The following is a 13,462-nucleotide window of genomic DNA, read 5'->3' on the forward strand; positions in this document are numbered from 1 at the left end:
TAGCTATACCTTGTTATTTCAAGGTCTGTGCCAGAGATAGCCAGTGTGGTGCCGTTCATATATTTGTGGATGGCAGCTCCCATCAGCATCAGCCCAAATTGTCAATGTTGGATAATCTTTATCAGATCTTGAATTGTGCCATTGGGGAATACGACAGATTCATTTCCAGGAGAGGAAATTGCAGATTGTCTTTCTGTCAGCTCTCCACTAACACAAGATGGTGATTTATAGTAGCCAGACATTGGCTATTAAATCACTCTGGAAATAAGAGTGGTCAAGGGAACAACCTCAAGTGCTCTGATCAAAGCCGTTTTCTGCTGTCTGCGCCTGGAAACTGAGTTGTTAATAACATCAAAAGTATCCAGTATGGCACAGGTACTTTTGAATCTCCCATTGACTGTTGGTATTGTTTGACAGTTGATGGCTGAACAATTTAAAATGATCAGATCAACATTAGATGAAAGGAGAGGGGGACAAAAAATGAATCACAGAGATAAGAAATGAAAAATGGAACGAGCTTACCTAGAGATTTCAGACTAAATTGATGAAAACCTGACAGGACTGGATGATGAATCAGCAAAATTGGAGAAAGCAGATGGTGAAATGAAAATGCCTCTTATACATGGGTTTGGAGGAGAAGAGAAAGATAAAATCATATATGGAAAGATGGAGAATCATCTGGGTTTGGTATTGATGGAGTTGAGAGGAAAAAAGCTTTGAGAAAGCTTCAGTCCTATCTTCTCTTCATTTCTGGAAGAAATAAAGTATTCTGCATACTATTTGGAGCAAATTCAGAGAATGATGCTATAAATTTATGCTACTATCTCTGGAAAAGACTGGAAGAAACAGAAATGTAAAGCCCTGGAGGAGCAGATCAGGATAAATGTAGTAGGAAATGGAAACACAAGAAGAGATGAAATTTGAATATACAGAACTGGGCGTGAATTAAAGGATATATAACAAGAAAAGAATTATGGAATATGATTCCAATATGTGATCACAGTGGAAAAATTTTAATATGGGCATGGAAGGAAGAATTTACTATTAATGAATATGGAGACATGGTGGTGAGAATTATGGAGGGAAAGTGGATTTTAAAGAAAAGACGTGGTTAATATTTACCGCCACTAATAATAATAATTCAGGAACCCCTCTTGGACTTTTCGTGGGGAAAAGAAATGAAATGTTTTTGAGAGACTTCAACTGAAAAGAAACATTATTTAACAGAAAGTAGAGAAGACTGATTTTATCTTGGACTGAATGTCTTCTTTTTTTTTATGCAGCTGGCAGATAGAAAATTGGAAGTCCTTTTATTTTTCTTCTCTTTCAACTTGCCTCTTTCTCCGACCCTTTTCTCCCTCCCTCCCTTTGTATCACTTCTTCATTTTCTTCTCTTTTCTTTGGTATCCTTCTGCTCCCGGCCTTTATTAATGTCCAGGGATTGTATAGCCAAGCATGTGGTAGATGGTTAAGGGAAGAGAGGTTAAAAGCAACAAAAAAGGCTTTTATGGGTATGTTCGTAGCAAAAGGAAGAACAAAGAAACCGTGGGGTCACTCAGAGGAGAAGATGGTGAAATGCAAACAGGGGACACAGAAAGGGCTGAACTCCTCAATGGCTTCTTTGCCTCAGTCTTCTCCGATAAAGAAAACAATGCCCGACCTGAAGAATTTGGAGCAAATGATTCAGCAGAGGAAACACAGCCCAGAATAACTAAGGAGATAGTACAAGAATACTTGGCTAGCTTAGATGTATTCAAGTCTTCAGGGCCAGATGAACTGCATCCAAGAGTATTAAAAGAACTGGCAGATGTGATCTCAGCACCACTGGCAGTCATCTTTGAGAATTCCTGGAGAACAGGCGAAGTCCCGGCAGACTGGAGGAGGGCAAATGTTGTCCCTATTTTCAAAAAGGGAAAAGAGAGGACCCAAATAATTACCGCCCAGTCAGTCTGACATCAATACCAGGGAAGATTCTGGAGCAGATCATTAAGCAAACAGTCTGTGAGCACCTAGAAAGGAATGCTGTGATCACCAATAGTCAGCATGGATTTCTGAAAAATAAGTCATGTCAGACGAACCTGATCTCGTTTTTTGACAGAATTACAAGCCTGGTAGATGAAGGGAACGCAGTGGATGTAGCCTACCTTGATTTCAGCAAGGCATTTGACAAGGTGCCCCATGATATTCTTGTAAAGAAGCTGGTAAAATGTGGTCTTGACTATGCTACCACTCAGTGGATTTGTAACTGGCTGACTGACCGAATCCAAAGGGTGCTCATCAATGGTTCCTCTTCATCCTGGAGAAGAGTGACTAGTGGGGTGCCACAGGGCCCGGTCTTATTCTTGGGCCCGGACTTATTCAACATCTTTATCAACGACTTGGATGATGGACTCAAGGGCATCCTGATCAAATTTGCAGATGACACCAAACTGGGAGGGGTGGCTAACACCCCAGAGGACAGGATCACACTTCAAAACGACCTTGACAGATTAGAGAACTGGGCCAAAACAAACAAGATGAATTTTAACAGGGAGAAATGTAAAGTATTGCACTTGGGCAAAAAAAATGAGAGGCACAAATACAAGATGGGTGACACCTGGCTTGAGAGCAGTACATGTGAAAAGGATCTAGGAGTCTTCGTTGACCACAAACTTGACATGAGCCAACAGTGTGACGCAGCAGCTAAAAAAAGCCAATGCAATTCTGGGCTGCATCAATAGGAGTATAGCATCTAGATCAAGGGAAGTAATAGTGCCACTGTATTCTGCTCTGGTCAGACCTCACCTGGAGTACTGTGTCCAGTTCTGGGCACCACAGTTCAAGAAGGACACTGACAAACTGGAACGTGTCCAGAGGAGGGCAACCAAAATGGTCAAAGGCCTGGAAACGATGCCTTATGAAGAACGGCTAAGGGAGCTGGGCATGTTTAGCCTGGAGAAGAGGAGGTTAAGGGGTGATATGATAGCCATGTTCAAATATATAAAAGGATGTCACATAGAGGAGGGAGAAAGGTAGTTTTCTGCTGCTTCGGAGAAGCGGACACGGAGCAATGGTTCCAAACTACAAGAAAAAAGATTCCACCTAAACATTAGGAAGAACTTCCTGACAGTAAGAGCTGTTCGACAGTGGAATTTGCTGCCAAGGTGTGTGGTGGAGTCTCCTCCTTTGGAGGTCTTTAAGCAGAGGCTTGAAAACCATATGTCAGGAGTGCTCTGATGGTGTTTCCTGCTTGGCAGGGGGTTGGACTCGATGGCCCTTGTGGTGTCTTCCAACTCTATGATTCTATGATTCTAAGACCCTGGGTGGGAGGCAGGAAAATGTTGGTCTCCCAGGGTGAGAGGCTGGAAGCAGAAAGGAAAGATCCCAGATGAGAGCTACTACCTTCTGTGGGTGGTAACAACTGATTGGTTCAAAATTGGGAAAGGAGTATGACAAGGCTGTTTATTGTCTCCCTGCTTATTTAACTTATATGCAGAATTCATCATGTGAAAGGCTGGGCTGCATGAATCCCTAGCCGGAATTAAGATTGCCGGAAGAAATATCAACAACCTCAGTTGGCAGATGACACAACCTTGATGGCAGAAAGTGAGGAGGAATTAAAGAACCTTTTAATGAGGGTAAAAGAGGAGAGCACAAAATATGGTCTGAAGCTCAACATCAAAAAAAAACGAAGATCATGGCCACTGGTCCCATCACCTCCTGGCAAATAGAAGGGGAAGAAATGGAGGCAGGGAGAGATTTGACTTTCTTGGGCTCCGTGATCACTGCAGATGGTGACCGCAGCCACGAAATTAAAAGACGCCTGCTTCTTGGGAGAAAAGCAATGACAAACCTAGACAGCATCTTAAAAAGTAGAGACATCACCTTGCCAACAAAGTTCCGTATAGTAAAAGCTATGGTTTTCCCAGTTGTGATGTATGGAAGTGAGAGCTGGACCATAAAGAAGGCTGATTGCCAAAGAATTGATGCTTTTGAATCATGGTGCTGGAGGAGACTCTTGAGAGTCCCATGGACTGCAAGAAGATCAAACCTCTCCATTCTGAAGGAAATCAGCCCTGAGTGCTCACTGGAAGGACAGATCCTGAAGCTGAGGCTCCAATACTTTGGCCACCTCATGAGAAGAGAAGACTCCCCGGAAAAGACCCTGATGTTGGGAAAGATGGAGGGCACAAGGAGAAGGGGACGACAGAGGACGAGATGGTTGGACAGTGTTGTTGAAGCTACAAACATGAGTCTGACCGAACTGCGGGAGGCAGTGGAAGACAGGAGTGCCTGGCGTGCTCTGGTCCATGGGGTCACGAAGAGTCGGACATGACTAAACGACTAAACAACAACAAGGGTCAAGAACTCCCTTTAAGAAATGACTCTGTATTCCAAGTGGGCTCTCCATGCCCTCACCACCGCAAAAAGACTGATACTGATGAATTGGAAAAATAAAAATGCGGCTACCTTCTACGATTGGATTGAAGACTTATACAAACTCACAAAATATGAACAATTTGCATGTAAATGCAGACTTGCCATGGAAAAATTCAATGAAATTTAGAATCCATTCTTACAAATACTGTAGTAGGTCACAATCTGGTGAAGTACAATAACAACCTTGTAAAGTATACAGTTTTGGGTTTTCCCCTTCCCTGCTTTATTTTCCCTTCTACACGGGTTGTGTTTCTCTTTTTCTTTCTCTTTTATTTACGTCTCACAATGTTTAGTGCACATATAATTATGTACTTTTTGAACTTTCAATTAAATAAAAAGAGAGGACTGTATTCGACTTAGTCTAGTTGTATTTTTTTGTAGTGTCTTTTTTTTGTTTTTTGTTTCTTATAGTATTATGAAAAACTTTTTAAAAATTCTTATATTTCAACCCTCCCCCCAAAAAGAAATAGACAGCTTCACCTATCCCTACTTCTCAAAGAGTTGGTGTGTATTTTAACCCAATTTCTAAGCTTTTACAAAGCATTTTTATATGCAGATCATTTTTTTTAAATTATTAAAAGCCACATAGAGGCAACACTCCACCTTTTTACAGGTCCTGTTGTTTGTCGTTAGCTTTCTTGATGAGCAAAATGTCAGAAAGTGGTATTTTTCTCTCACTTGTGCTATGCAGTTTCACTTGCTTAATTTCTGCATGCTAAAGACACAAGTACAGGGCTAGCAAAGAAACCCATTGCCTCCGTAATTGCTAACTTTTCATATAATGCAGTGGTGGCCAAACTTGGCCCTCCAGCTGTTTTGGGACTACAATTCCCATCATCCCTGACCACTGGTCCTGTTAGCTAGGGATGATGGGAGTTGTAGTCCCAAAACAGCTGGAGGGCCAAGTTTGGCCACCACTGATATAATGCAAGACCAGTCTAGAAAATCATTGTGAGAGCATAAAAATCCACCCTATCCTGGAAAAAATGTTGCTTTTTTTGCATGAGGAAAAGACAGTCTGTACTTGAGGACAGAACGTGAACAACTAAGAGAAGCCCTGCAAGGTTTGACAGGCAGCCTATACGAGTCTGCACACTGGCCGTGAAGTAGTTAAGAGGGGGAAATTGCGTTTTGAGAACCATTTGAGAACAAGTAGTGAATGGGATAAGTGTGGAAGAGAGTCTCTAAAGTTCTTCTTGTCTTTCAGGAATACAAGCGCAAGTTAGCCAGAGTCTCTCAGGTACGGAAAGAACTCAAGTCACGGATCCAAACCCTTCCTGACCTTTCACGACTCCCCAATGTCACAGGAAGTCAGGTGCATCTTCCATTTGCAGGAGATGTCTATAATGATGATTGACATTCAGATGTTCCCCTGGAATGAGGAATTGGGCAGATGGATTGATATTATTTTTGTATATTTGTTGAGAGTAGCACTTCAGTGTTTTAATTTATAAGAAATGTCAAATGTTGCTTTGTTTACTATGTTACTGAAACTGTGGTGAAGCAGGTACTATCTAAGAGGCAGAATCTCTGTGTTATTATGTTTAAAAGAAAGAGTGATTATTACAATTTAACTTTTGTACTCACTTTGATTAGATCCAGGAGAACATTGTTTCTATTTTGCTTTTTCTTATGTGATCTTTATTGGATATAGGTCTAATAATTTAAACTAATCATATAAGACTCTGCACATAGTAAGTGAAGAAATGCAAAAATAGGTCTTTTGACTCCTGCAATTTGGGTTGAAATGTGACAGTAATTTTTTTTTCTTCTCCAAAAAAGTCATTGTCTTAATGTCCTTTTAAAAACTTTTGAATACAAATTATATTAAAAACAGATGTTGAATGACCAAAAATGACCGTAGTTAAGTGAATTAGAATGCTAAATGATTTAGAATTTTAATAGTAATCACTCCTCCTCTCTGAAGGTTGATTTTTTTTTATATAGTCAGCAACCATATGTTTGCATTGTAATCATTTTCTACATAAATCCAAATAGAAAAACCTCATCTTAGAGGACAAACAGGCCAGTGAGTGTAATCCTCATCTGGAAGGAATTGGAATGGTTAAAAATGTTTAGAAGTTCGATCCTATAGCTGTCTACTCAGAAGTAAATCCCACTGTATTCAGTGGCTTAATCTAGATTAAGGGTGCAAATGATTGCAGCACAAGAACATAATTCTGTAGTGTGCTTTATTCATTAGCTGGAGCTCTGAGCATCTTTTCTCTAACGGGGAACTCATCTGATGAAGTCAGCTTGGAAGGCTACTGCCATGTTAATTGCAGAAAAGCTCCAACAAAGCACTCCCAAGCCTGGAGTGTTAACATGGGGAAAGTTTATTCCTGACTACTCAGAGTGAGGAAGTTCACACTGATATATGGCCACTGCCTTTCAGCATATTTACCTATTTGCTTGCACATACAGCTCTCCATTTTGTCTCTGGGCAGTGGAGTCTAAAAATGGGGTGGTTCTTACCATCTGGGGCCAGTGTGCACATTTGCCGCAGATGCTAGTCACAAAATTGCAGTGCATGGTTTAGGAAATTGGTTGTGGGCATGCCCCCCATCAGCAGGAAAAAGACATCTACTATTTGTTTCATTCTTGTTCAGTGATGCTCTCAAAAATTACTTTAATACATTAAGGATGTTTTCCAGTTAATTTGACCCGCCTTAAAAAGGTAAAGGTAAAGGGACCCCTGACCATTAGGTCCAGTCGTGACCGACTCTGGGGTTGCAGTGCTCATCTCGCTTTACTGGCCGAGGGAGCCCGGTGTACAGCTTCCGGGTCATGTGGCCAGCAGGACTAAGCCGCTTCTGGCAAACCAGAGCAGTGCACGGAAACGCCGTTTACCTTCCCGCTGGAGCGGTACCTATTTATCTACTTGCACTTTGACGTGCTTTTGAACTGCTAGGTTGGCAGGAGCAGGGACCGAGCAACGGGAGCTCACCCATCGCGGGGATTCGAACCGCCGACCTTCTGATCAGCAAGTCCTAGGTTCTGTGGTTTAACCCACAGGACCACCCGCGTCCCTATTTGACCCGCCTTACACCACCAAATTAGGTCAAAGTTGCAAAACTTAAAAGTCCCAAATTGGACATTATGTATATTTGGCAATTTATTTTACACATTTAATGTACTTTTCCGCTGTCACTTATTTGTTACCAGCGGTCAGCATGGCTGATCATATTCTAGGGTCATTGGCAATCTGAAAAGGCTACCTCATTTATTCACCCTGGGTGGTGAATTCATCCCACCCCTCAAAGACATAGATTTTATGTTGCAATGTCAGATACAGAAGTGATTAGCAGGTATGAGCACTCCTTTCCAGTGGCGTAGCGTGGGTTGTCAGCACCCGGGGCAAGGCAAGTAATTTGCGCCCCCTAACCCATGGATTTGCGCCCCCTAACCCGTGGATTTGCGCCCACTAACCCTAACCCCCAGATGTTGCGCCAGGTGCGGCCGGCCCCCCCTGCACCCCCCACGCTACGCCACTGCTCCTTTCTATGACTATATTACAATTTAAATATAGGAAGTGGCCTTACGTGACACCGCCCTGCTACCTGGCAAACATTTAACTCTTAATCGTCACCTCTAAAATTAGAACAGTGAAGTTATTCACATTTCCACCACTGAAAAAATGTTGAATGTTAGTGGCAGATAAAACAAATTATTTCACAGGAAAAATGCTATTTTGAATATAGCTACTTAAATATGTGAAAATATAATACCTCTTTCTGGGAAACTCAAAACAGTTTAATGCAGCTTGGTGGTGCTGCTTCTGTCATATTGTAGCAGTTTTGGATTATACTTAAAAAGCATTTCATTGTCAGTTTTGAATGCTAAACTGAGGTGCATCCACTTCTGTTACCTATATCATGTGCTGTTTGCAAAGTTTGATCCAGCAGAGGGAAGCACATCTAAGATCGATTAATTTGAACAGAAAAGGAATTATATGCTTAAATTTCAGGCAGAGAAATTAGTGGGGAATAAAATTGCTCAACTTTTGCATCTTGCTGTAATATTTATGGAAGATAACTGCAAACTATAAGGGGGGGAAACACTTTGCTTGTATTTTGAACAGCTTGTGCCTGATAGTTTGAAGTTTTATTGTATTATCATAGTCCTAAAATACTGACAGACACATGTCAGAATGCAGCAAGATGAAAGGTGGTTGGTAATCTCAGTTTATGTTTCACATTTAAAAAATGAGGGGAAGGAGAGGGATTTCATGGAGTTGAAAATTCTCTATGCTGTTAGGACTTTTCATGGTTCAGACACACCGTAATATTTCTGCTTTTTCTAATCCATTCCATTCCAGACATCAGGAGGTTATAATATCCAGATTTAACAAAGCATATAATTATAATTTCTTTTTCTCCAAAGGACACAGGAAAATTCCACTCATACCATGCAGAATTGCATAAGTTTAAAATATAAACCTCAATTTGTTTTGCATCTGCTTTTTGCATGCAATGTTTAGCCACAGATTAGTGTTACGTATATGAGCCTTTGGCTAATGCACTCCCACCCCTTAATTGGAATAAGCCAATTTGTGACTAGTAATGATGCCTGCTGGTTTCACTAAACCATAGCAAACCACAGTGCTGTTTTTCTAGAACTTCTGCCTTGTTCTTTTAGAATGGCAATAGTGTCCATCTGAGAGGTGCTGGAGCTGAGATCCTGTGAGCTCCGGTTGAAGAAAAGCCCTGGTAGACAGTAAACCACAGTTCCATGTTTGAACATAACAAAAAGATACATTTGAAAATGGAAGTGAAAGCTACCAATTTTCCGTTCCCTCCATGAGCATTGCTTTGATGAGGAGGGGAGAGCAATGAGTCTGAGGCTTTTGCACTTAATTCTAACATACAGTGGTACCTCTGGTTACGTACTTAATTTGTTCCGGAGGTCCATATTTAACCTGAAACTGTTCTTAACCTGAAGCACCACTTTAACTAATGGGGCCTCCTGCTGCCGCCGCACCGTCGGAGCACAATTTCTGTTCTCATCCTGAATCAAAGTTCTTAACCTGAAGCACTATTTCTGGGTTAGCGGAGTCTGTAACCTGAAGCGTATGTAACCCGAGGTACCACTGTATAGTTTAGTGTTATGCCACTGAGCCTTGCTGAAACACTTAGTTGTAGAATTCATTTTTCTGCATGTAAATATTTTTGTTGCAAATACGTGCACCCTTTTTTTACCAAAATATAGAAATTAATAAGTTCTTTGGAAAATTTTGCTCTACTCTTGCCAGGTAGCTTTCAGGCAAATGTTTGCATTTCAGCTTAGTTTTGCCAACTTGAACCTTGTTTTATTAGGAGCCATTGATCCTAGTCACATGCCATGGAAGTACATAAAACACAGCTCACTGTGAATAAATATTGTGCTTGTGTAGGCTGCCGAATCACTCCTGTTTTACTCCCCACTCTTAGGAGCACCAAAACACTAACCCTAGTTTACTTACTATGACATGTGTACTCAAGACATGTGTGCTCATAGGTTTGTTTCTTCTAAACAAAAAACGACAAGTAAGCCAAGAACAAGCCTTGAGGTCCAGGTTTCAGTAATTTGCTGCCTTACCAAAATTTGAGTTGTTGAAAACACATCCTCAACACGGAATATTTAGGCCAAACATTCATTACACTGAGCACACACCCAGAATTAGAAACAAATCATGTTTATATTTGCAACCCCTTACTACAGTGGTACCTCGGGTTACATACACTTCAGGTTACATTCACTTCAGGTTACAGACTCCGCTAACCCAGAAATAGTGCTTCAGGTTAAGAACTTTGCTTCAGGATGAGAACAGAAATCGTGCTCCGGCGGCACGGCAGCAGCAGGAGGCCCCATTAGCTAAAGTGGTGCTTCAGGTTAAGAACAGTTTCAGATTAAGTGCGGACCTCCGGAACGAATTAAGTACTTAACCCGAGGTACCACTGTACTGTGTCCAATATAATTTACTTAAAATGAACAGGAATCACCACTAAATCAAATACTGCTGTTACAAGCATTTCCACTTTTAAAACTTGGTTAATATTTTCATTATACAGTGGTACCTCGGGTTAAGTACTTAATTCATTCCGGAGGGCCGTTCTTAACCTGAAACTGTTCTTAACCTGAAGCACCACTTTAGCTAATGGGGCCTCCTGCTGCTGCCGCGCCGCCGGAGCACAATTTCTGTTCTCATCCTGAAGCAAAGTTCTTAACCTGAAGCACTATTTCTGGGTTAGCGGAGTCTGTAAACTGAAGCATATGTAACCTGAAGCGTATGTAACCTGAGGTAACACTGTATTACAACTTCACACACCTCACTGTTTTCCTTTGTGTGTTGTGGGGAACTCATTTATAAATAAGCACTGGCTGAAACAAATTTTCCCACCTATTTGGAAGTCAGTAATTACAAATGGAACCCTGCAACTAAATGTTACCATGTTGAAAGTTCAGGCTTTCAGCTACTGCATTCCACCTTATTCCATCCACCAGCCCCAGTCCCCTCCTACTGCCTTCAACAGTCAGTACAGAGGATGGTAAGTCCTTTCCCCACCCCATTATTTAAGGGATTTTTGAGATAGAGTGGACCCACTTGTGCCTGGTCCCACCTACACTGAATTCTTTCATTTTCATTGATCTCTCTGCGGAGCGCTCTCTTCCACTCCGGGCACATTTAACTGACCTGTCCAGACAACAGCACACCATTTATCTACGTTTCTCTGTCTTCCCTTAAAAACGTCCCTGAACTAAGCCTTCAGATGGTTTGTAAAAGTCAAATAGTAGTTAGTATCTGTTTGACATTTGATGGGAAGGTGTTCCACAGGGTGGGCGCCACTACCAAGAAGGCCCCCTACCTGGGTCCCTGTAGCTTCACATCTCGCAATGAGGGAACCACCAGAAGGCCTTCGGAAGTGGACCTCAGTGTCCGGGCGGAACAATGGGGGTGGAGACGCTCTTTCAGGTATATAGGCCAAGGCCGTTTAGGGTTTTAAAGGTCAGCACCAACACTTTGAATTGTGCTCGGAAACTTATTGGGAGCTAGTGTAGATTCTTTAGGACTGGTGTTATATGGTCCTGGCGACTGCCATCAGTCACCAGTCTAGCTGCTGTATTCTGGATTAGTTGTAGTTTCCAAGTCACCTTCAAAGGTAGCCCCACATACAGTGCATTGCAGGAGTCCAAGCGGGAGATAACCAGAGCATGTACTACCCTGGTGAGACAATGCACAAGCAGGTAGGGTTTCAGCCTGCGTACCAGGTGGAGCTGGTAGACAATTGTTCTGGATGCAGAACTAATCTGTGGACAGCTGTGATGCAGAACTAATCTGTGGACAGCCTCCGTGGACAGCTGTGATTCCAAAATGACCCCCAAGCTGTGCCCCTGGTCCTTTAGGGCAGGCATGGCTAAACTTGGCCCTCCAGCTGTTTTGGGACTACAGCTCCCATCATCCCTAGATAACAGGACCAGTGGTCAGGGATGATGGGAATTGTAGTACCAAAACAGCTGGAGGGCCAAGTTTGGCCATGCCTGCTTTAGGGGCACAGTTACCCCATTCAGGACCAGGGAGTCCCCCACACCTTCCTGCCCCCTGTCTCAGAAACAATACTTCTAACATGATGGAACCATTCCATTCTATTCCTCCTCCCGCCTCTTTGCCAGGGTTTTATTTTATCCTTTCTCAATATTCTGTGTCATGGCTATTACAGGACTGTTTGCAGGGTCTCTCTCCTCCCCCAAGTTTCTTTTCCTGCAATTCCCACTTGTGTGTAACTCAGGATTACTGTGAGTCCGCTGGAACTTCTCTCCTGTTGCATTGGTGGTAAGCACAAGAAGACTCTCAATGTATAGGTGCTTATATGGCGCTTCCTCAGTTTTATATTTGAAAACTTAATACTTGTTCTAACGCATGTAACATGGTTGCATTAGTTTGTGTTTAGGCCTCTTGGTTCCTAAAATTAGGATCACAAGTTACTCCTACAAAGTTGAATTCACCCTTCTATTTGGAGCAAACCTGCTTTAAACAAGGACTAAGGCTTTCATCCTTCAGTCACTGATTCCCAGTGGAGAATAAATTACACACATGCTGAAGACCATCTTTTACAGTTGGTGACTGACAAGTGTAGTTCATGACACTGGCCCGCTATACGACTCAATTGAGTCAATCCAAATATGTGTAATAGTAATCCATTACCAATTATCTGAGCTGTTTAAACCATCACAATAAGTCTGTCTTGGCTCTCCTACTAGTTGCAAGTCTAGATCTTTGGACGAGATCTAAAGAGCTGTTTAAACTCATGCAGTGGATTTGCAGTAGCCCAGTTAGTTTGATTTCCCCACTTTGAGTAGCTGATCCCTATGCCGTACGAATAAATCTGCTTCCAAGACTTCCCTCAGTTTCAAAAACAGTTTGCTGTGTGGTGGTGGAAGGACGGGGAGTTAGTGCTCTGCAAGAAAGAAAAGTCTAAAGGTATTTTTGGCTCACCGAACTGGTTTCACAGTTCTTTGAAGCCTAGCCTGTCTTCATCTTTTGTTCATTATGAACATTATAGTGGACATGTGTTTATGTGAATATTACGAACTATTAGCACTTTTAACTTGTGTGCAACAATTCAGCTGTTATATGTTAAGCATAATTCGTTATTGAACATTGTTGACTGAATTTGTAAATTCCATCTACTAAGAGCACATGTTTTCATATTGAAAATAAAGATTAAACACGCTATTTGTACTGTTTCATTCTGTTCTACAGTCCATGTGATTTCAAGCCCCACCCCCAACATACACTTAAGAGTTTTAAACCCAGACCCTTAATATATTTTGGGTTACTTATTATACTTTTTAAATAAAGTATACGGTGGGTTAACATTTTCAGAATGGTAGGGAAAAAAATATTATGAAAAGGAGGTGGCTTAAAAAGTTTTGCATCTCAAAGAATGCCATGCCTGCCAACTTGAAGGAAATGAATTTGCCAAATTCCTCCCCTGGAGTGTGAGTAGGATTTTTGGGGGAAACCCTAATTGATCGGGGTCTTTTTTTTCACCTACTCCATACT

At 41.8% G+C, this 13,462-nt stretch overlaps 1 protein-coding gene and 1 long non-coding RNA gene across 2 annotated transcripts in view; both read left to right on the forward strand.

Moving 5' to 3' along the window:
* RPRD1A (regulation of nuclear pre-mRNA domain containing 1A) overlaps positions 1–5,993 on the forward strand; it is a 40,288-nt gene extending 34,295 nt beyond the window's left edge. Inside the window, exon 7 of the mRNA XM_081836355.1 lies at positions 5,627–5,993. Coding sequence (XP_081692481.1) covers positions 5,627–5,776 — 150 coding nt within the window. The 3' untranslated portion in view covers positions 5,777–5,993. The remainder of the gene's footprint in view (positions 1–5,626) is intronic.
* A 1,926-nt stretch (positions 5,994–7,919) lies between these two features.
* On the forward strand, positions 7,920–13,132 carry LOC309327729. Its single transcript, XR_014150633.1, has 2 exons — positions 7,920–9,502; positions 10,700–13,132. It is a non-coding gene; the product is annotated as an uncharacterized lncRNA (long non-coding RNA).
* Positions 13,133–13,462: the final 330 nt, after the last annotated feature.

The sequence above is a fragment of the Podarcis erhardii genome (genome assembly GCF_964252035.2).
Source record: "Podarcis erhardii genome assembly, chromosome: 13".
In the NCBI taxonomy this organism is placed as follows: Eukaryota; Metazoa; Chordata; class Lepidosauria; order Squamata; family Lacertidae; genus Podarcis; species Podarcis erhardii.